The sequence below is a fragment of the Ictalurus furcatus genome, chromosome 19, assembly GCF_023375685.1.
Source record: "Ictalurus furcatus strain D&B chromosome 19, Billie_1.0, whole genome shotgun sequence".
NCBI classification, from domain to species: Eukaryota; Metazoa; Chordata; class Actinopteri; order Siluriformes; family Ictaluridae; genus Ictalurus; species Ictalurus furcatus.
The window spans coordinates 12,062,634-12,087,081 of NC_071273.1; the positions used below are offsets into that span (position 1 = coordinate 12,062,634).

Below are 24,448 nucleotides of genomic sequence, written 5' to 3' on the forward strand. Positions count from 1 at the left end.
CGGTGATGTACTCTCGTAGCCAGAGTCGGAAAGCGATGAACTACATGCCCTCTCGTTACAGTGCTTGAATACTTTTTTTTGGAGTATAATTAAATCATAGTACTTGTACTTAAGTTAGTTTTTTTGTTTGTTTATTTATAAAATATTTGCTGCATTTATTTTTGATCACCAATACAGACTACAAAAATATTAACACATTTAAACCCGGGAGACCAATTCGAATTTTAAATAATACCGAATTTGAGAGCCAATCAAACGAAAGGTCTGCACTTCGGTTGGCGTATGCTTTTAGTCAGCAACAGCAGCAGCAGTGTCTGAGGCAGGGAAGGCAGATCAGCATCACTGGCCCAGTTGATCAGGTATCTTCCGTTTTAAGTGCTAAGCAGTGTGGTAATGATCTGCAAAGTATGCAAGCCAAAACCCCTGGCAATATCAGTATTTCACAGCTCAACATCCAACAACCTCGGAAACATGCACAGCTCAAGCCATTAGCTGAGTGAGACTAGACTAGCTAGCCAGATCTTTCCCTGTTTTATAATTACAGCATGAAAGCTTTGCATTAAACTTATGGTGTTTAGTAGTGCATGTTTGCCCTGATAAATGTATCTAAGCATTACTAAAGACTATGGGTAACACTCAAGAGAGTTGTTAAGGGGCATCTTTGCTAGATAGTTAACTATGTAGCTAGAAGTTGTTATAAATTTTTAATTAATTTTAAAGTAGCTTTTCACCAGATGACTTATTTACACATGCATACTACATAGAGTTTAATATCAGGAAATTTTAGAGCCTGATATTAAATATCTGATAGCCCGATATCCAAAATCTAGGGAAAAGCCTTCCCAGAAGAGTGGAGGTTACTATAAGAGGAAAGGGGAATAAATCTGGAAAGCACATTTGAGTGTGATGGTCAGGTGTCCACATATGTTTGGGCATATAATGTCATTGTGTTCAAAATGTTACTTAAAGCGCACCTATTACGGCTTTGAAACGTGCCTAATTTTGTTTTAAAGGCCTCATACAATAGATTTACATGCATCCAAGGTCGAAAAACACTTTAATGTGCTCATAATTTAAACCTCAGCATTTTTCGCCCCTCAATTTCACAAACGACTCGTTAAATGATCCGTTCTAAAGGATTCATTCTAAACTCCTCCTTTCAGAGAGCATACTCTGCTCCGATTGGTCAGATGTCCCAGTCTGTCGTGATTGGTCTACCGCTGTCAGCGTGTATCGAAAAGGAAACGCCCACTACCATAACGAGTTTCAGCTCCGTCTGTCAGCGAGCAGCCGATGAAGACCAGAGGCGGGGCTCTTTGTTACAAATTTACGTAGGTTAGTACAGGAAGTAAGTCTGGAATCACTAACGACTCGTTTCAGCTGTTCAGAATCGATTCCTTCTTTTAGGAGTCTATAACTCTGTTTGTCGTGCGCTTTGATTTGTGAAACTTTGCAGACTTTATACATTCACAAACAGCTCTATAACACACTACGTGAAAGGTAATATTTGTAGGACCATAATAGGTGCACTTTAAGGATATGTAAGTAGAGGAGTAAATGTACTGAGTTACTAAATGCTAACTGAGATGAAGATTGATGCCAGATGTGAACGAGGCCAGGAGGATCTGTCCTACTGAGTGATTATACTTTAAAGCTTTTTAAAACAAACAGAAGAAGATGGATTAAACGGCAAAAGGGTTGGGGAAAGATGCGATGTGCATGTTACCAGGTTCAGAGGGGCACTAATTTTAACGGAAGAGGGCGGTAACCCGTGGCTCATCCCTGTGTTCAGATACTTACCCAAAAAAACTGGCGAGAAGTGAGAGAACTTTTTTTTCCCCCTCCTAAAATGAGCATTAAAACAACAGATGCCAGTATATACACAGCTCATGCCTATGCTGCAGAACTAGCATGAAGCAAAGATGTAGTGAATTTATATTGCTTATTAATAAAGTGCAGTCACTTACAAGTGCTCTTTAGTTTGTGAAAGTTTTGTATCTTTTTATGAAGTCATTTAAATGTGCATGGTTTAAGATGCACAGTAATTCTATCATCTGTGATTTAGCACCATCTTGAACTTGGTACACATTACACACAAGTTCCACAGTCTTTTTACTGTAGACCTGGAGCAGCTCGCATGCTGTGCTTTAATAAATAAAGGGACAAACATGCGCGGGTGATTAAATAGTGTTTTCCATTTCGCTAATGTGGCCTGGACACCTCTGACTAATGGCCCGTGCTCGGTGAGCAGCTGGGAGAGGAGCCTGATGCAGAGCCATAGCCTGGCCTGGGACTCTGAGCATTACACTAGAACATGAAGGCCTCCCGCCGCTCGCCGGGCATGCTGGGAAACGTGTAGCGTGTCCTCTCCCTGTCTCAGCACTGACATGCTGCATTTATTATCTGCCTGTTGTTGCTGTGCCTCTGCACCTGGCCTGAGCAGTGCAAGCTGGCTCGCTTTCCTTCTCCACTTACTTTACTTCAAAGAGAGAGCGAGAGAGAGAGAGAGAGAGAGGGAGTGTTTTTCTTTCTGCTAGCAAGGTGTTATTATTGTATCGATTTTGCTCCTGCACAAAAGGACATAAGGCTGTTTTGGGGAAATGGTTTTTATTGGAGAAATCTAGGAATCGCAGTCCACTTGGGCTACATGATATGGTCAAAAATATCATAGTGCCATTATATTGGTACAAGTTGGAATAACGATATGTCTTGCAGTATATTGAAACAAAGGTCATACAGTGTGAGTGTACAGTGGGTTTAAAAAGTATAAACACCCCTGTTAAAATGGCAGATTTTTGTGATGTAAAAAAAAAAAAAGACACTAAGATAAATAACGTCAGAACCTTTTTTCCATCGCAAAAGTATACAATAGCGAAGTATCGTTCTTTAGGTGACGTGCTTTGTTTTGTGCCAAAAACATCTTTTTATTTTAGAATGATGTATTTATTATACCTTTTGGAATTGGTCTCATCAGACCATAACACATTTTGCCACATGGTTTGGGGTGATTTAGATGGGCTTGGATGTTTTTCATGAGAAAGTGCTTCCACCTTGCTACCCTACCCCATAGCCCAGACATGTGAAGGATATGAGAGATTGTTGTCCCATACAGAGATTAATCAGTACTAGTCAGATATTCCTGCAGCTCCTGTAATGTTGCTCTAGGATTCTTGGCAGCTTCCCTGGTAAGTTTTTTGTCTTGTCCTTTTGTATATTTTGGACAGACGTCCTGTTGTTGATGTCACTGTGGTGCTCCATTTTCTCTATTTGGTGATGATGGCCTTTACGATGTTCCATAGTACATCTAATGTTTTGGAAATTCTTTTATACCTCTCACCTGATCAATACCTTTCAACAAGTGCGATACTGTACATGCTTTGTAAGCTCTTTGTGCACCATGGCTTCAGCAGTGAGATAAAAGCAAGATGTGAAGAAAATCTTACAGAAACAACTGGTCTTTATTTGGGGTTAATCAGAATAATTTCACTGATGACAGCTGTATGAGAAATACTTTTTAAAAATGTTTTCCTATTTTTCCATAAAATGTTTTTTTTTTTAAATTGTTTTTCACTTTAATTTTTATACGTTGTAAAGTTCTGACATGATTTATCTTAGTTTCATTTTTTTTTTACATCACACAAACATGTTACACATACATTTTATCAGGGGTGTGTAGACTTTTAATATCCATTTTAGAAATCATTCCAGTTTGGGCTGGAGCGATTAATCGACTTAAAAAAAAAAAAAAATAATAATTATCGACGTGGATTGTTATATTCGACACGTCATTTTCTTAACCAACAACAGAAATGTGTGTATAATGTAAGCATGCCCATAGGCATCCGTTTCCGGATCAAACGTAATGCAGTAGTTAAGCCGAAGGCAGCAGCACCGCTCGTCCTGTTTCACCATACAGTATAGTGCACAGAACTGTTCTCAGGCCCACCGTTGTGAAGGCAGACTTAACGAAGACGAAAACGGAACCATCGATTTCACTTGCAACTTACACTGTAGGCTTCTTGCTGTCAGACTGAATTTAGAAAAAAAAAGGTTTAATGTCATTTCACACTGAGTTCATGTGAACTTTAATGTGATTTTGCAACCCTTAAAAGCATGACCGATCGAAAACACAAGCGCGTGTCACGCTGTCTTTCTTCCATCTGCACCGGCAACACCAAGGAAATCACACATCACACACAGAACCTTCCGTGATTAGGGCAATGAAAGGGCAGTGGGAAAAAAGAGAAACTAGTAATACCGAAACACTGATTTAACAAAGAAAAAAGTATTATTTTATTTCATTATTATTATTATTTTTTGCGATGTTGTGCAGCAATTTCTTAGTTTAATTAAAGAGGCCGGATACGTTTAGGACTGATGGGTAATTTTGACTAGGTAGTGTTTATGCGGTTTTTAGCTGTACGGTGGTGGTTGTTGTTGTTGTTTTTTTGTTCAGAACAAATTTCTCATTTGTATTTTAAATGAAACTTGTAACAAGATGTTAAAAGTTCGGTTGTTCCTTACAGTTTTGCATTATGGGATTGAAAAACACCAAAAACAAAACCAAAAATCCAAAACGTCAAACGATACGTTCTAGACATTCTTATTCATAAGCCACAGCTAAGGCAGTCAATCTATTATTTACGTAATAATGCAGAATTGTCTGTTAAAATCTTCATGTTCAAAGCCCTAACGCAGGGGTCCCGAGCACTCAGCAACGCATGAAGATGAAAACAGTTTTAGTGTACAGTACAGATTGCAGGGGTCTGTGACGGTTCTATCACAAACACCAATATTGCAGTAATTGTGATCATATTATATATTTTGCACATGTACAAGAGGATCTTCAGTGCAAAGACACAGATATCAAGAAGCGCAAATGTGTGGCTGTACTTCAGTTCAATTATTATTATTATTATTATTATTTTTACCCACCGGAATCATTCAGATACTGTACACTTCAAACACAAGAGAGCTCAACATCACTGTCTTCTTCACAGTAACACTATTAACACACACGAGATGCCCGGTTATTGCCCAGCTGGGGCGGCTGTGGCTCAGGTGGTAGAGCGGGTTGTCCACTAATCGTAGGGTTGGTGAGTACCGGCCCACGTGACTCCACATGCCGAAGTGTCCTTGGGCAAGACACTGAACCCCGAGTTGCTCCTGATGGCAAGTTAGCGCCTTGCATGGCAGCTCTGCTACCGCTGGTGTGAGTGTGTGTGTGTGTGTGTGTGTGAATGGGAACCAGTGTAAAGAGCTTTGTAGAACTGCTAAAGTTAAAAAGCGCTATATAAGCGCAGACCATTTAGTCTATGCTTTATAATTAGAGTCAGACACATGAAAAGACGTGGCTATAGAGAAGACACTTAGGACTTTAGTCCAGGGAATATATTTTCGGCAGCATTTTAATTATTTACATTTTTTTGTAGATGCAAGCTGTAAAGTGAGCCAAAGGACTGAAGTGTAAAAAAATGCAATATGTCCTTGTGAATTGGGACGACGAACAAAAAGAGAAATTAAACTCTAATATAAAAAAAACTATTAAACTATTTATTTTTTAATAATTATTCTATGGCAAGGTTTATTTAACTATTTCTATGTTCCATGTTTCTGACCTGAAAAATGAAAGCGTTTTACTGAAATGAAATAGTAAAAATGAAAGTGCGTTTCCAGCCTTACACAGCCCTCAACCAGTAACGTAATGTGGAACCAAATAGCAAACAAATGAAAAGTACAGTCGTGCCCAAAAGTTTGCATACCCCTTGCAGAATCTGCTAAATGTTAATACTGTTAACAAAATAAGAGGATCATAAAAACATCATGTTGTTTTTATTTAGTCCTGTCCTGAATAAACTATTTCACATAACAGATGTTTACATATAGTCCACAAGACACAATACTAACTGAATTTATAAAAATTACCCCGTTCAAAAGTTTACATACCCTTGAATCTTAATACCGTGTGTCGTTTCCTGGATGATCAGTGACTGTGTTTGTTTTCTGATAGTTATTCACGAGTCCCTTGTTCGTCCTGAGCAGTTAAACTGCCCACTGTTCTTCAGAAAAATCCTCCAGGTCCTGCACATTCTTTGCTTTTCCAGCATCTTCCGCATATTTGTCCCCTTTCAACAGCGGTTATATGATGCCGAGATCCATCTTTTCACAGTGAGGACAACTGAGGGACTCTTAAAAAAGGTGCAAACATTCACTGATTCTCAAGAAGGCAACACCATACATTAAGAGCCAGGGGGGTGTAAACTTTTGAACAGGATGATCGATGTAAATTATTATTTTGTTTTATGTTGTTTTCATTTAGTACTGCCCTTCAGATGCTAAATAAGATGGTTACATGTCTCCCAGAAGACAAAATACTAACAATTTACACCGAACATCCTGTTCAGGGGTACGCAAACTTTTGGGCACAACTGTATGTGAAACACGCATGCAGATACAGTAGTACCTTGTGGAGCTTTGTCTAAACTCTACTTGTTATCACCAGTTCTTCTTTGCATCAGATCTTTTATTGAATCGATTTCAAAATACCATTATTACATTGAGCCTGCACACCGCAGAACATAAAAGACCTTTTCAGAAGTAATAACAGTTCCCTGAATGCTTTAAATTTAAGAGCGAGGTGTGCTCAATCAGGGTTGCATGATGATTGACCCTTATTGGCAGTATTCGTTCTTATTATAGCTCACTGTACATGTTCTCCTTGAGACATGCCAATTAATATCCGTCTCCATTCTCTGCGTTCACCTTAAAATTCTCCCTCCTGTCTCGGAGCCTTTAATGTTCCTGGTGATCAGCAGCTCATTCTTCCTCACTATGTGAGCCCATTGAAAGCGCAGAATCCTCAACATTATGCATTATCAATTAGGCTTAATTACATGTACATATGCTAATGACCCATAGCCCTGGCATGAACATTGTCGCCCGGCACACATACATCTTGGTGCAGAACTTGTCCGGGTGGTGGGGGGTAAAAAATGGCCGCATGGGATAGTGTCTCCCGTGATAAATGGATTTCCACGGCTCTAGATTTCCATGCAATCAATTACTTTATCAAGAGACTTTCTTTTTCGGGCACAGACATCTGCTGCGCTCTCTCTCACTGTGGAATACGAAAGGCAACGATTTCTGCCTCTTTACTGGTGACTGATAGTGACTGGCTAATCAGCGCACTGAACATAGGAACACTAAGAATTCATTTTTCATGTCTTACTTTACCTAAATGACTGCACTACAGCCGTATTTTTCTTGCTGGTGCAAAGACTAATTGGCGGTCTCAGTATTTCCAGAGTATTTCCTATATCTCAGGTCAGTGTTTACTGGACACAAATTGGGAGACAGATGTGACTAAATGGGTTTCTCTGTTTCATGTTTGTTGTGCCTATCAGTCAGCATTAATGAGGAATGCTTCTGTGTCAGCTAATGAAGGAGGTGTGGCTTCTGTGCCGGTCAGTCCCAGTAAAGGAGATGGGCCTTTGTGGAGGCCAGTCCCAGTAAAAGAGGAATGTATTCTGTGCCTATCAGTCCCAGTAAATTAGGTGTGGCCTCTGTGCCCAAAAGTCCTGTTAAAGTAGATACTCTTCTGTGCCTGTCAGTCTCAGTAAATGAGGTATGGGCACTGTATCAGTCATTTCCAGCAAATGAAGTATGGCCTCTATACTGGTCACTCCCATTAACGGAGGTGTGGTCTCTGTTCCTGTCAGTCCGAGTAAGACAGGATGGTACTCTGTGCCTGTCAGTCCCAGGGAAGGAGGTGTGGCCTCTGTGGATGTCAGTCCCAGTAAAAAAGCACTATAATCTGTTCCTATTACTTCCAGGGAAGGAGTTGTGGCCTCTGTGGATGTCAGTCCCAGTAAAAGAGCACTATAATCTGTGCCTATTAGTCCCAGGGAAGGAGGTGTGGCCTCTGTGCCTGTCAGTCCCAGTAGAAGAGCACTATAATCTGTTCCTATTAGTTCCAGGGAAGGAGTTGTTGCCTCTGTGCTGGTCAAGTCTGAGTAAATGAGTTGTGGTCTCTGTGCCTGTAAGTCTCAGTAAAGGAGGCATGGCTTTTGTACCTGTCAGTTCAGGTGAAAGACACCTAACCAGTCAGTTCCAGTGGCCTCTGTGTTGGCCAGTTCCAGTATGGCCTCCTTGACTGTGTGCCTGTCAGTTCTCGGGAAGGAGGGGTGACTGTTGTGCCTGTCCCAGTAAAGACATAACCAATGTGCCTGTCAGTCCTAATGAAGGCGGGAAGGCCTGTGCGTGTCAGTCCAGACAAAAGCCAGCCACTTTTTTTTTTAAAGCTAAGACTTTTTAGATAAAAATTCAAAATTGCACAATACAGAATCACATTGTATCCCATCCAGGGTGCGTCCCCGCCTCATTCCCAGTGTTCCCGTCAGTGATCACACGTCCATACGCAGCTTGTATTGTATTGTATTGTATTGTATTGTATTGGAAAGTGAAATACACACGCCTAGAGTTCTTTCATGTCTGCTACATCAACAGTGCAGCTGACAGCTTACTGGTGCTTTAACCTGACTCCTTAAAAGCTCAATTGACCTGGATCTGAATCCAACACCAAGGTGGTGTCTCTGAGCAGCACTGCCAATAAACCAGAGTGTGTTGGAAATTGCAGCGGTGGAGTGAAAGAGGGTGACCTCGCTGGGACAAGGGTGCAGTGCACAGGCAGCAGAAATTTCAGGGGACTAATGTGGTTTGATAGTGGATTGATTAGAAAGGACGTTTCAACTGCCCTTCCATAATGGGCTGTTTGTGTGCGTGTATGTGTGTACGTGTGTGTGCGGATTGCTGTTCTTAGGGTTACCTGCCTGCCAATGCCGAGCGCAGAGCCAGCACCCTGCAGAGAAAGAGGCAGGAATACTTTGGTTTCATCGAGCAGTACTACGACTCCCGCAACGACGAGCATCACCAGGACACCTACAGACAGGTAACCACGCGCCAGCACTCTGACCTTCTCTTCCATCTTTCAGTACAGAGCGTTTGTGTTTGAACATCGATTCCCTAAAAATGACAAAATCCACCGACTTTATCCTGCCTGTACACAAATGTGGAACTGTCTCTGTCTCTTCCTGCATTTGCTCACTACGTTGGGTATAACGCAACAATATTGCAGCACCAAGTAGTGCACTCTGTGGCCAATAAATCAAAATGTGACATTTAGCCCAAGAAAACGAACAAGTTAAGTGCCTGTTAAATTAAGCACTTAGGTGTAATCACTTTGAGGCCACGTAATTTGTTAATTATACACAATTAGAATAATGTGAACGCATGCCATAAACGGCTTTCTCGTCTTTGTCAAGGGATTTTTGGGTAAAAAAAGAAATGCTTTTCAACCAGATTAAAAATCATTTATTTTGGTATATAAATATATGAACGTACAATTTTTTGAAACTTTTTTTTTTGTTACAGCTTTACTTTGGAGTGAAATCGGTATTATACAAGATCATTCCACAATGTTTTAGTCACTGTTTACACCATCCCATTTTTGTTACATCCATTTCATCCCGATTTTTTTTCCCCCCAGACTTGAGAGTTTGACAATTGTTATGTTCTGTTACACTTTCTTTCTCTCTCTCTCTCTTTCTCTCTCTCTCTCTCTCGCTCTCTCTCTCTCTCTCTCTCTCTCTCTCTCTCACACACACACAGAAGCACACACAAGGCAAGGAAGGTCTGAGCTGTTCTCCATTTTCTTTCCCAGAAAATCATGGCCTTTCACGACTAAAAAAAAAAAAATAAAATAAATAAATAAATGGGAAAAAAATTCACCCTTTTAGCTGACAGCAGGGCAGCGTAGATGTTCCACAGCCGTTTGTCAGCCCCAGCGGGAAGCCTCAGTCCTCTGTTCCTCTTCTCTCAGTAGCACTGGGAGATAGTACATTTCTCTCAGTGTAGGAGGAAAAACATGCCTCCACATGCTGCTGTGTTGCTGTTCCACACTCGTACAGCACTTTTCCTCCGGATAATGTAACAATCATCGGCTCGGTGAATTACCCAGGGTAACCTCATAGGGCTGGTTGCAGCACCACGTGTGCCGTGCTGAAATTGGTTACCCGTCTTTACCATGGGAGTGAGCCAGGACATGCGGACGGAGCTAAAAATATTACAGATGTCCTGATTGTCTCTGGCTGTAATCACTTCTCTACTGGCTCTTCACTAGTGTCGTTTCTTTACCCTTTGTGAAAATGCCTTTTTCTGGCAGATTGAAAAGGCAACAGCACAAGTTTGTTTATCCAACTGTTCCTTCCCCCATGATGAAAATAGTTTCATCTTCAGGCTCCCATCTCAAATGGCTTCCTATTCCTAGGAACACTTTCCCTAGTTCCCTCCATGCATAATATTTGGGTCCAGGCAAAGAACAGGTGACAATAGGGCCGTAGTCAAGACCACCATTGTCCAAGTCCAAGTCCAAGACCAGGACTAGCCGAGACTGAGTCTAGATTTGAGTCATGAGCAGATTGAGGCCGAGTCAAGATGAAGCCCAGATCGTGACGACACCCGTCAAATCCGTTTCAAGGCCAAGCCTTTACTTCAACTAGTTGGTACTAGTTCATTTGTGCACTGTGACAATTATTAGAATACATTTCCTAGAAAAAGGAAATACTTCCTGTCAACCCTTGTGCATGAGAAAAGATAACACAAACATTATTACCTCTGGGTGGCTGTGACTCAGGTGGTAGAGCGGGTTGTCATTGTAGTCATCGTAGGGTTGGCGGTTCATTTCCCGGCCCATGTGACTCCACGTGCCGAAGTGTCCTTGGGCAAGACACTGAACCCCAAGTTGCTCCCGATGGCAAGTTAGCGCCTTGCATGGCAGCTCTGCTACCACTGGTGTGTGAGTGTTTGTGTATGGGAACCAGTGTAAAGCGCTTTGTAGAACCACGAAGGTTAAAAAAGCGCTATATAAGTGCAGACCAAAGGTCTAAAGAGCAGACTTGCAGTAATACAGCTCTAATGTAACGCCCCTTGGGCTTCTGAGGTTTTATTTTAAAATAATGTAATAAAGTTTTGGCATTTTTACTAAAGTTTGTCATATGAGTGCATGCCAAAAAATGGGGGCTGGGTGGGGGCATATAAACCTTTTCCAGTGTTGGAAGGAAAAATGCTGTTAGAGTGATTAGGGACTCAGTATGCAGCACATAAGTGCAGTTTGCCCCTCAGCCGTAGTGTAGTGGGATCACAGAGTCCCCGAAACAGCAGGGGGGTTAGTGCAGCAGCATGAAGCTCTTCCCTCTTTTCCTGAAATAAAAGGAAAAGTAGTTTTGTAGTGAACTGTACATGCAGCAACTGTTACTGACATTGGAACAGAAATGCACACAAGAATGTGGACCCCGACTGGCTGTTCCTACTGTTTATTGGGTGCAGGGGTGAGGCCTACCACTGGGAGTTAAGCCAGTTATTACGGCAATTATCACTCACACTCACTCACTCAGTAAGAGTGAAAGCAGGAACTCTCGCTCTTTTATCCCTGTTTTTCGAATGTCTTCCTATTACAAGACTGAATGCAGAGAGAAAGCCAGAAATGCACATGTAACTCTTCATTTTGGCCCACGCTTAAAAATGGTGCGCGGTATCTCAGCATGGGTTTCGCAGGATTTAATGGGATGTTTAATGCTAGCACGAACTAGAGAATGATGGGCATTAAAAATGCTTTCAGGGAGGTAAAAAAAATTCCAATAACCGAGAATATCAGCCGAATATATAATGCTAGGTGGGTAATATATAAGCAGACATCAATAATTGTAGCTGAACATGGTTTTACTGGTACGATTGTTCATTTCCCAAACAAGCCAAGCCAGTGTTATGATGTCTACTGTATACATACGATAAAACGTGATGTTACGGGAAAACTTTCACCACATTTTCCCTCTATCAGCCTTCCTGCGGTGTTTTATTCCTCTTAAACCACAGCAATTTGGCATTGATTTCTTTTATTGATTTTTTAAAAAAAATTATCCGTTTATAGTTCCATTTAAAGTTGTATAAACGTCTGCGAAACACATACCCAGAGGCTCCTTCCGTAATTGAATAATAAACGTGGCCTTGCAGAAAGGTGTACCATATCAGCGGGTACACGTTTTCCTTATTAAATAAACAACGGCACATTTTCGATATGTTGATTTTTCGATATGTTGATTTATCGTTGGTCATACGTCACGTGGAGCGTCCGGCATGCAGTTCTCTGCGCTCGAGCTGTTACTATAGAAACAGTCACGTAGTAGAACGCGCACATTAATATAATCGTTGCAGACAGAACTGCCGGCAAAGTCTTGCCGTTAATCAACACTTTCTGACCGATCAGATTTCAGAATTCGACGAACGTCATATTTAGCTGACTCCATTCATCATTTCAGCTAAGTAGAGGTTTATGGGTATGGTCCGTCATGTCGTTTCCCAATTAAGCAAGTAAGTGTCATAATGACGAGCCTATCATGTCGTAATATGCAAATGTATCGTTACATTTTTATTAGTTTAGCAGTGCGAAGGAGGGGGGCTTTTGTGTAGCATCAGGGGTCGTTTCCACTTCAGTTTCGTGGTGAGGGTAAACATGTAGGTGCTTCTGTTGCTTTCCTTTTGTCCTCTTTTCCTCATAGCATGAATGGAATTGTGAAGCAGCTCCTATTTTTAGCATAGAAAAGATTACGCTCTTTAAACCAGGTCTTGGTGCGGCTGTCTGAGGTACAATTCTATCGATGACACGGCCACACAGGAGAGCTTAATTGCAGTTGCACACGAAATCTAAACCCAGGCACGATTTCCGTAAATAAAATACGCCACAATTTTTATTTATTTATTTATTTATTTATTTTCCTGTCGTGAATGTCGAAAGAAAATGTGCTATTGCGTCATGCTTTAGGTTTCTGAAAGGTCAAAAAGGCCACAAGACACAAGCGTTCATTGAGTGTGTTTATACCACAGTGTAGATGAATTCTCAGATCAGAAGGTGTTGATTAATTGTCTATAACAGTACGGCTCTGAGAGTAGTGCCAGCTACAACATTAATGACAGATTTATATTAATGCGCTTTTACTACCTGTATAGCAACAGCTCATTCACAGGGACTTGTAGTATGGAAACACTACATAACTAAAGTCTAATTAAAAAGGAAAAAAGTGCTGTTATTTAACAAAGATAGACTGTATAATTGTTGATAATGTGAAGTTTTTGGTTAGGAGACGTTTGTTCATGGAAGGAGTGTCCAGTGTTTGAGGTCAAGCTGGAACTTTAACTTTTCCAGAATGGAAGAGTCTATAGGACAGAAGACTTTTACTCAGTCTGGGATCTGTACGCATTTCTGTTTTTGTCTTATTGATTGAGAGAGAGAGAGAGAGAGAGAGAGAGAGAGAGAGCACGAGCGAGCACGAGAGAGAGAGAAAAAACAGAGACCTGTGAAGGAGGGAAAGTTTATAGCTGCCATAACGTAAGCTGTAAAAGGAACTAATTTGTTTCACAGATGTTGCGCATCGTTAAATGGAACTATAAATGGTTTAAAAGCATGACATATTGTTCATTAATAAATAAAAGACTGCTGTGGTGTAAGAGGAATAAACACTTTGGGTCATGCTGGTACAGGAAAATAATCCACTTTGAGGTGTTAACAGTAACTCTACTCCATATTAGACCATATCACACCTCTCCAGCGTGGGTATTTATTTATTTATTTATTTATTTATTTATTTATTTATTTAAAAATAACGGCCTAGTTGGCCATGCGTTATTCCTTGCTTATGATTGATTAATGTGTGTGTTTGTGTATGTGTTCACCTCTGTGCATGAGTTTGAACCTCATCCTCTCACACAGCATTTGTAGAATCCATATTTCTGTGTATATGTATGTAGTGTGTGTGTGTGTCTCTCTCTGCACCATCAGATTTGCATAGATATTCCCCGGATGACTCTGGAGATTTTCGCGCTCCAGCCGAAACTCATTGAGGTAAGAGGCAGGATGGAGTGGAGACGCCGATGCGAAAACAATCCGCCCCCTGCCAGTGGCATGTCACTCGGGCATCGTCTGCTCAATGCCATGTGTCTATCTGACTGTCTGTCTCTCTTGTCTGTCTGATCTGGTCTGATGGCTGGCTAGAACTGAAGGTCAGGACCACAGCACCTCGACTGTTCACTCACACACATCGGTCAGTTCGGGCAGTTTGCCTAGTCCTAGACTTATTCCCTACTTCTAGTCAAGGCAGGGTTTGAATATTTATATATTTTTTGTATTTAACCCTTCGAAGTCTAGAACCTTTGAAGAATTTCGGGTTGATTTTTTTTCCTCATGATTTTGGCTGTACGTTGAAGATCCCCCCCCCCCCCCCCTTTTGTTTATCCACAAACGTGCGCATAAATTCGACTGATCATTTTGTCAGTTACAAAGCAGCCGTAAAAAAAAACAATTGTAAGAACACAAAACCATATTCAGAGCTCGACGCGTGTTTACTCACAACGCATATTTAAAACCACAGAACCAAGTTAATCGAACAGTTATGAATGAGATCCAATTATTCTCATTTTTGTTTTGTGGTGCTGTCTTGCGTTTGAAAGTCTTTTTGCCTTTCAACAATAACACACACAAAAGTTTCATTCAAATTAGAATCATTTCCATAAAACAGTTTCCGTCACGCTCCTTCCACTCTTCTTTTGCTGTTTGTCTTTCTCAAATAAAAAGCATCCCTGGAGCTGATGACATGTTTTCCTTCTTCTTATCTCCTGCTAAGATTATTGCTCTGTATTTAGTCTTAAATGCAATTTCAGATCTGATGTATTGACGTGTTTGAGTCAGCACTTTGAACTTTTTTTGTTGTTGTTGTTGTTCTTTTGTTTGTTTCAATGTCAAAAAATAACAAACCCAGCAAAAATGTAAAGGGAGTTATTTCTTTTCAGCAAAACAAGGCTGTTCATATGGAGGTGTTCAATCTTAACAATATAAAAAAAAAAGAAAGGAAAAAATGTATAAACTCAGCTGTAGGATTGTTTGAAACTTTAGCCACATTTGAAGTAACTCCACTCATTTAACTACAACCGCAGTTCCGAAAAAGTTGGGACAGTATGGGAAATGTTAATAAAAACAAAGAGGAGTGATTTTGTAAATGTACTTTGACTTGTATTTAAACAAAAAATGTATAAAGACAAGGTATTTGATGTTTTCCTGGTCAACTGCATAGTTTTTTTTTTTTTTTTTTTGAAAATAAACGTTTATTTTGAAATTGATGCATGCAACATGTTCCAAAAAAGTTGGGACAGGGCAATTTAGGATTAATAGCGATGTGAGAAGTTGAAATAAGAAGGTGATGTGAAACAGGTGAGGCAATCGTCTAATCATAGTATATAAGGAGCCTCTAAAAAAAATGCCTAGTCTTTCGAGAGCAAGGATGGTCTCCAGATTTCCAGATCTCCACAGGAAAGGCCCCAGGACAGATCTGGGATCTGAAATCTGTGCGTGTTTGTTTTGGGGTTGTATCTTTTGGTTTGTATCAACTTCAAGAGAGGGTGAAAAAGAGAGCCTGGGTTAAGGTTAGGTTAACATAAGCAATAACAAGAATGAACTTGTCTTGCGGATGTTTCACAACATTAAATACATAACTGTAAATGGTTAAAAAAATATACCACGCGTCATTCTTTAATCGGTGAAAAATTGTAAGCGTTGGCCAATTTCAATGATAGAAGAGGAATAAAACACTTCAGGACCTGCTGTTATTGGAAAAGAACCACCCCAGATTGAGTATTTCCCCATAACAGCACGCCGCCGAACATGATGAATCGGGTAACTGTGACTTCAAAGGGTTAAATCAACTGACGATGAATTCATGCGCAGTGAAATCTCGAGACGTTTCCTGTTCTTCAGTTTTCAGCCAGGCATACGCGACCAGATTCCCTTTCCATGTCTCTCTGTAATGGCTGTTCCGAATCCGTCCTAACCTGCTTCTGCTCCTGTGTCTCTCTCTTTTTTTTTTTTGTGTATGTGTGTGTGTGTGTGTATGTGTGTGTGTGTGTGTTCTCTTCCCTGCAGATTCACATTGACATACCGAGAACTAATCCTCTTATTCCTCTCTTTCAACAAGCTTCTGTGCAAGAGGTGAGATGTCCACACCACTCAGTCCACTCACCTTGATGCTCTTTCCTGTGTGCGCTTGACCCACACATAATACCAACTAAATCCTACATACACGTCTATAGATCATTCTTGCACACACACACTCACATGCACACAGTCTTCTGTTTCAGTGTATTATTAAAGCGGGTTAGTTCACACTGAATGTGCTTTGTGGATTTCGTGGTATTGCGTGGGATGTGTTTCCAAGGAGCTTGCTGAAATTTGTGTGCATTTGAAAAAGGAGTCGCAGAGACACTTCACTCCTGTCACATCCTGCTCAGGTTCAGCTAGGGACGTCTGCTCTTTGTAACAAAGCTTGCAGTTATGAGCTGGTTACGGTACGCTTGCGTGGCTCGCTCCTGGACTTTGAAACGAATAATACGTTCCTGTTTTGAACACGGTGCGATAAGCTCTGTGCTCGTGCTCGTTTTTAGTTCTCTCCCTCCATCTTTCTCATATCGTATCTTCAACTGTTCTCTCCTCTCTTTGTTCTTCTTTTCTTTCAGGGACACTCTCTCGCACATCGAATGCAAAAACACCCCACCCCCCACCCCCAGCCAAGCAACGCTCCTGATCTGTGATTTGTATTATTTTGACTAAAGAGCCAGCTGATATTAAACTGTCCACGCTTGTTTTAAGTGTAAATAGTCCAAACTAGCGTATAGTCGAAGTTTAAGCGAGCAGTGTGCACACGGTGACACGCCGTGTGCGCTTCTCCTCCTCATACATATGCATTTGAGGGAGAAATGTTCCAAAAAAAAAAAGGTGGGAGGGCAGCACCAGAAAAGGGTGGGAGAACTGAAAGTGCGACAGATCACACATTCTGTTTGATGCAGTAAGGCTTGAGCAATTAGTGGCAGCCGGTTTTGCTCAGGAACACGTCTGCCCCCACGAACCAGGTGTAAATTGGCGCCTTGTGTGTTCTGGGCTTTTTAGGCCGTTTTAAGGACCTTGGTGAAAGCGCTGTTGAAGCGTTTTAATACCGCTCGTTAGTGAATTTAACTGCTTTTGTCTCATCACTTCGCTTACTTCCAACAGAAGAAATTCATCACATTAAACTCATCAATATTTTTCTGACATTGACATCAGTGGCAATTTTTTAAATGTTAGATGATGCGACAGTTGAGCCCCGGTAACGTTCAATACAGTTTCATTGCACAATTTGTAGCTTATTCTGCAGAGCGGTATCAGCCCACCTCCATGCTACTTTCTCTGATACAAAGTCTTTACTTAATCAGTTTAATATCTTGGTTACATTTGCTTTTGAGTACCAAGGGTTTTGGCCATCTCTTTTCGGCTTTTAAACCACAGTCTGCGCTTCATGCAGAGATCATGTAGTATGAGGCTCCAGGTGCAGGTTGCGTGACGGGTTACAGGCTTACTAAATTAAACGTCCGTTTCGGTTTTATTTGTACAGTGCTTTTAACAATTGTCATATATATACTGAAATATATACATTTGGGATATACGTTTTAAATGTATGAATTTATCTCTCATGAGTAAGCCAGAGGCGACGGTGGCGAGGAAAAACTCCCCGAGACGATATGAGGAACCAGACTCAAAAGGGAACCCCGTCCTCGTCTGGGTGCCGCCGGATTGTGCGATAATACAGAATTAAATCCCTTCTATAACTGTGTACTACATGGAGAAAAAATACGATTGTGCAATCAGGAAATTCATTACAGTTTTCACATGAAGTCTGTTTTGTTGAACTTATCAACTATTCACCGATGGAGCGCAAAACTTTGTGGCAATTTTAGTCCTAAGCCATCATAGCATAACTGTTCATCTTCAGGCTGTCCATGTGGGGCCCGTCCTCACCAGCAGTGATTGATTTCCACACATTCTTTTCTGGTACGCTGCGAGATCACCTACTTTGCGTCCACGTCGGTGTGTATTGTGCTACACCGCTCGACGTACCTAACATCTGGCTCTCTCTGATAATCATGAAGAAGATGATCGTTTTCGTTACTTTGATGTTATCGACGGATCCGGTGAGACACCGTAGACGCAGTTCAAGGCAGTGGATTATGCAGGTTGAAGTCGTGGGAAGAAGCACACTAAGGGATGCCTTCTTGTTGGCCAGTGAATGGCATCATAATTGGTTTGCAGTTCCTAATACTCAAGGGATTTGGCCACAAAAACATACAAGAGTACGCTAATTGAGTCTGCATGAAGTGCATAGCAGTTTTAGTTATGTCAGAATATTTGATGCCACTTGAAGCAAGGCATATTTCATGGGTTGTATCTGTGGCCAAGCAAATCTGGCTGGTTAATATGAGTACAGTGTACCAAGTCTGGTATCTTCTTCTTATAGACATAAATTTCATATTTGATACATTTTTTTTTTTTTGTTCAGACCTTCAGAGTTAGTAGGCCTGTAAAAAAAAGAAAAAAAGTGTGAACCCTGTATGACTAGAACAGCACTGAGAAACTGAATCCTGTTTATCATCCATCTGTTTGTGTGGGAGGGAGAGGGCAAAATTTAAGCGCAATAATATCGCAGCTATAGGAAATTATTTGGTGTCATACCCAAATGGTTATTAGGATGTTTGTCAAACAACAAAGCTATAAAAAGCTGCGCCCCCCACCGGTTTTACTATATCTTCAGTTCTCTCTGCAGAACTGACCATCCGTGCTCTCAGCCCATCTCCCCAACCAATCCTTCTTTCAAAATCTTCTCTTTTTTTCTTTTCTCCATTAAAAATTGTGAGTCACATGATAAACAGCTCTCGCGTTTATTTATTTTTTGAGAAAGAGGCATTTATGGATCTTTCCAAAATGTCTTCACTTCCATATGTAAAAAAAAAAAAAAAAAAAAATATCCAATACTTTTACAGTGTGCTGTGTGTGTGTAATAAATAAATAAATAAATAAATAAATAAATAAATAAATATTAGGCATACTTGTTACAACGTTTCAGGGGATTTAATTAAGATTTTTCTTCAATTAAGCGGCTTTTATTTTTAAATCATTCTGAGGACATCTTATTACTTTATTCAGTTTCGTTTCTCTAGAGAGTCACTTCTTTAAACGGAGCAGAAAGCAAAAGAAAATCTCATTCTGATGAGCTTATTTTTAAGGTTGCAATGCAGCAAAAAGAGAAATAATCATTTCGGGCTGGGGGGTGAATACTTTCTGAAGGCACTGTATATGACGAGTATGTATAGGATGGTGATTTCTTTTACTCGAGTCCCTAAAGTCAGTGTGAATAAAACCTTCATTTTGTTACTGTTCGATTGTGTTATTAGACGTTGTTATTATGTGCACATCTGGGAGCTGTCGAATCACATCATAGGGTGAAACTCTGCTTTAAGTGTAGATACCTAGTCTGAGCACCAACTTCCCACACTGCCCTGCTTCATATAAAAAATACAAACTCGCATTTCTAAATGTTTACTCACTAACATCTGTTGAGGAAAAAGCTTCTGCTTCTCATTCTCATGACTGCCCCCTCCCACCTTTTTTTTTTTTTTTTTGACCACCAACATGCAAAAGCTTTTCTCTAAATGTCTCCAGAGAATTACGATGCTTCACCTTTTCTTACTCGCTTGCACTTTGCCCTGCATGCCAACAACACCTCTTTACCTCTCTAGTGAACACTCCAACTGTGAGGATCTCTCAGCTTCTCTTTAGCATTCTACGTGGTGTGTAACTCTTACACAAGCAGGAAGCTCAGCGAACAACGCACAGATTCATCGTAAGCTACACGTTAAGCCTCCACCATGTGACCTTAGCCAGCAGGGGTTGTGCCCTTCGCTGCAAGCTATTTTATTTATTTATTTATTTATTTATTTATTGCAAGCCAAGGTTGTTCAGTGTGTTAAGTTTTGTTCTGAGCTAGTAGCCTTCATTTCTCCTCTCCAACCCTTCCAGATGTTATTTGTAAGATGAAGATGACTGCTAAAAAGCAGCCAATGCATTGAATCGCACTTTGTCAGTACACTTCAGCTTCAGCCTTAGATTTTTATTTTTTATTTTTAGTGTATGATTTCCACCCTGTGTTGGGTGTCTGCAGAAGATTTAGAGTGAGCTGCGAATTCTGGGTCTCAAAGGAAAGAGAACATGCAACGTAATCCCTAATCTCTAATCCCCCCCCCATCCCACACACACACCCATTTTGATGAGATAAATCTAAACACTGGACCCAGCAGAGGAGGTTGAACATACCTCGTGAGTTTGATGGACAGACCCGGGAGTGAGTCACACATGGGGCATGTACGGAAGACTCGAGCATCGTGTTTGGTGTTCCAAAGCGATGGGTTTATTTAGGGCTTGACAGGACCGTGGCGGCCTGAAAGTCGCTCCACATGAGCCAGATGTCAGTTTGACTCGTCAGACACCAGAGAGAAAGTGCGTTTCTATCTTTTTTTTTTTCTTTCTCTTCCTCTTCAAGATTCCTTTAATTCAAGCAAGCTGACAGTGAAGTGAAGGATCACGAAAAGACACTTTAATGAAGATAGGTGTTTGCATTGTGAGAAAAGAGAAAGGAAGAAAAGTAACTCAGCACCAAGAAGAATAGCCTTAAGAAATGAAGATGGAATGAGTACAGAAGAGAAAGCTCTATTCAGTGTTTATGTTGTTAGAAGGAAAAATTGATAGGCATATAACTCTGAGACATATAACTTTTCCACATTTAGGCAGACTGATTTTCTCTTACTTATAGGAAAGGAAACCTAGATGCCACTTTAGCCACTGTTGTTAACTACTTTGATGCACTTTTGCTGGTAAGCCAATTCACGTGTAAAGCTCTGTGGGTCTACTCTTATAAAATCAGCTGTAGCTCACTGTATTTGCAACTGATTGTAAGAAATAATTTGCTCTGCTGCAGATGATGTACGATTCTGCTAAGACTAATGGAAAGTTTAGAGTAGGATAAAGGTGGGCAGAAATACTCATAGACACAGATAAGACCTTCCAGCTGTGAGTAAGTGTTTTACTGCTTTTGTTAGCTACAGCTAATGTGACAGATCCCTGATGCTAGCTTGGTAACGTCATGATAAACATACCAAACAAACGTACTCAATCACGAATCCAGTTGCAACACAAATCTTAAAGTCCCAATGAAATCAAAATCGACGTTTTGTGGCTTTTAGTATGAATATGTTATCCTTAAGGTTATCTATAAGCTAGCGTGCTCCAAAACAGTGACATAATTCGCATTTAGAAGATATACGCATTCAAAATTGACCGTCTCTCTCTACCACCAATACGGATCAACAAAAATTTCATCGTCTCATCATATTTTCTGTCCAATCAAATGCTCTTTAGAATCTGTAGAAGTGTCCCGCCCCCAACATTATAAAAATCACCTTGCTGAAGTTGCTATTTTTGAGCGATTGGCTATTTAAAAAAAAAAGGGGAGGAACCACTCTGTATGTCCCGCCTTGACTTCCTGTGTCAAGGCATCGAATAACACGGCGCGTTAGTATTCGAGACACTTCACAGGGACGTTAACAAACTTCACAAGCACTAGTAAGTGTTGAGAACATTGGAAGATTAAAAGACTCGGTTTTGGTATCCTGAAATTGAAAATGTAGTTTTGTGTGTTTTATGAACGTGTTACGACTCCTGTTAGTTTGTCAATCATGGCTGGAGACCAGGTTGCTGTTTGTAGCTTGTTATTTCATATTTGATAACATGCTCATGATTTTATTTTACATTAGTTTTAAATTTCAGGTGACCATTTTGCACTTGAGCGTAGCAGTAGTTCCTCCTCGTTATCCGTCTACATTATTGAATTTTTTTGTCTTGGTCAGTTTTGCTTTAAAACTTCTGGCCATGTTGGAGTTTTTCTGCATTTTCCCTTCTCTACTTAACACGCACGGTCTTAACGTTATCCGTGAGGCGTTTGACACACTGGGGGGAAAAAGAAACTCGTTGAATTTACTTCATTTAAATGCGATCATCGGTTCCACGTGATTTGAACCGAATCACATTAACATAATTTGCTTTTGTACATCCAACATGATTTGATCATGTGTTTTCATTGGCCTGAATAAAATCGAACTTGGCACTCTCACCTGAGCTGAGGATCGAATCCAGGTTGCCGGCATTCCGCAAGTGCCGCATTACCACTGCGCTAATCCAACAGGTTTTAATTATGTTCATTTAAATACTCTAATTATAGTACCCGTCAGTGGCAACATCCCCACAAGAATTCATTATGTAATTTGTTTATGATAATACTATGTGAATCGATCGTGCTCACTTTACATAATTCAATCTAATTCATTAGAAAGTTGTTTACATTAGGTTTAGCATAAGCAACGAACTCACATTTATTATTTTTTTTTTTATGTATTCCATACGTAATATTTTTCCTTAAATCTAACCGAGCACATATTCCATTGTTTTCTGCGCATCACCGTTCGACTTTTTTAAAAAAATTTTCTTTTTGACATCGCTGCAAACAGTCAGGTTAAAAACTACACTTTCGTTATCATCCGTGTACGTGTGGAAGGGGCCTGAGACAGTGTTAAATAGACGGCTAACAGGAATAAACTCTCAACTTCCCTTTCTAGCTGCTATAACCTTGCTAACTCCCACATAAAGGTCCTCATTAAAATCTAAATATATGGTGTGAGGTTTCTCCTCTAATTCTTAAATCCAAATGCTGCACAATATCCTTTAAAAAAAAAAAAAAAAAAACTTAAATTTAGTTCAACTCATTGAGGACAAACCGCAAAGTCGCCTCCGCTAACAGGGCGGCACCATTGGCATGCGTGTTATATCTCAAGGTGGCATCTAGCTTTCCTATAATCCTCAACCATACACTCTTTCAGTACTAACCTCCATGTAAACACACAGCAACATGTGCACACTGCTTCCAGACGTTTTTTTTTGTTTTTTTTTGTCACCCTCGCCGTCTGCTCTATTGAATGTTGTGATGCTAATTACATTCGAGAGCTTAATTGATTTTCTTAATTGATTGCTGGCTAAATGAGGAGATGCTGTCTGTGTGTCTAATTAATAGCAGTCAAATGTGACCTTGTGCAAAGTCCCATAGCTTTGCATGTTTGCACGAGTCTGTTCTTTGTGGTTCTCAACTGAAACGGTATACATGAATCCTGCAGTTGTAGCCGTAGGTCATGTTTTTATTTATATAAATATTGTTGATTTCTCTTTCTTCTTCAGATCTTTGAGCGGATTCTTTTCATCTGGGCCATCCGGCATCCCGCCAGCGGTTACGTACAGGGCATCAACGATCTCGTCACGCCCTTCTTCGTTGTCTACATCTTTGAGTATATCGGTGAGTAGATGAAGGCCTGTAGCAAGTGTATACAAATCTTGTTAGTATGGAAATGCCGGATTTAGACACTGGACTAAGTTGACTGCCCAAGGAATGAATGCATTAGCCAGTAATAGTCAGTGTATGTGTGGAAAAACACAGCCTGGCTCTTTCATCTGCTCTGTATTTATTAACGAGCGAGAGACGTTCCAGACCTTTGGGTTGATGAGGAACGTATGAGGGTGGTGGGCGGCCGGATTTGGCCAAACTCGTGGGGAGTGAGATGCTTCTGATGCTTTGAAAGGATCCTCAAAGGATCGCCATGCTTTTGTTTTTGCTGTACCTTCAGGCGCAAAAGAGACTTGCGTAAGCGCTAACTGACTAGCACTGGCAAAAGCATTGCACAGACAGCATTCATGAGTAGTTTGACATGATTTACCCTACCTTCACACCCCCTCCTTCAAAACGAACAAAAAAAAAATCTGTGTTCCTTTGTTTGAGTGTTGGAGATCAAGGAGGCATTCCTCAAACCTGAAGGTTAGACAGTGCGATGTGTTACAGTATTGGTTTTAGTGTGGAATTAAATTTGTGGCAAAAGTATTGAACCTAACGTTTCAAGATATGAATAAAAATATACAACTGAGAGAAGAAAAACACTTTGAAACTGAAAACATTGAACTCAGTGGTAAAAATTTAACATGGTCTTCAAATAAACAGCGTTCTTTGTTAAGCTTTCCTCACTTCCTTTTTGATCATCTTGGTTTATGCATGCGCTGCCAGAGTTTTCATTTACGCTTCCAAAGATTGACTCTCGTTGCCTAGTGGGATTAGGATTGACAGCTCCCTGACCAGGAAGTAGAGACTTCAGTGGCATGAATTTTGGAGAGCATTCTGGATGCGGATCTCTCTATAGTTATAGCGTTTGTACTTTGTAGTGGAAATTACTTGCTTACTTTAGTCAGTATGTTGGCTCGTAATTCATATTTGAGGTTTGGGTAGTCTAATACGAGTATGTTTTCGAGATGAGCTCTCAGGAGCGGCACGCACTCGAGCTGTCGATCCAAATCTCTCTAGCCAATGAGAATAAATCGCTGTTAATGAATACTATGAAA

General features: G+C 40.5%; 1 protein-coding gene across 4 annotated transcripts in view; it reads left to right on the forward strand.

Annotated features, from left to right (window-relative positions):
* Positions 1–24,448, forward strand: part of tbc1d22a (TBC1 domain family, member 22a) — a 183,152-nt gene that overhangs the window by 36,168 nt on the left and 122,536 nt on the right. For 2 of the 4 annotated variants that reach the window (XM_053650349.1, XM_053650352.1), the window contains exons 6-9: positions 8,819–8,947; positions 13,889–13,951; positions 16,022–16,087; positions 23,243–23,357. In XM_053650349.1, coding sequence (XP_053506324.1) covers positions 8,819–8,947; positions 13,889–13,951; positions 16,022–16,087; positions 23,243–23,357 — 373 coding nt within the window. The remainder of the gene's footprint in view (positions 1–8,818; positions 8,948–13,888; positions 13,952–16,021; positions 16,088–23,242; positions 23,358–24,448) is intronic. The other 2 variants (XM_053650351.1, XM_053650350.1) reach the window with 2 other exon arrangements.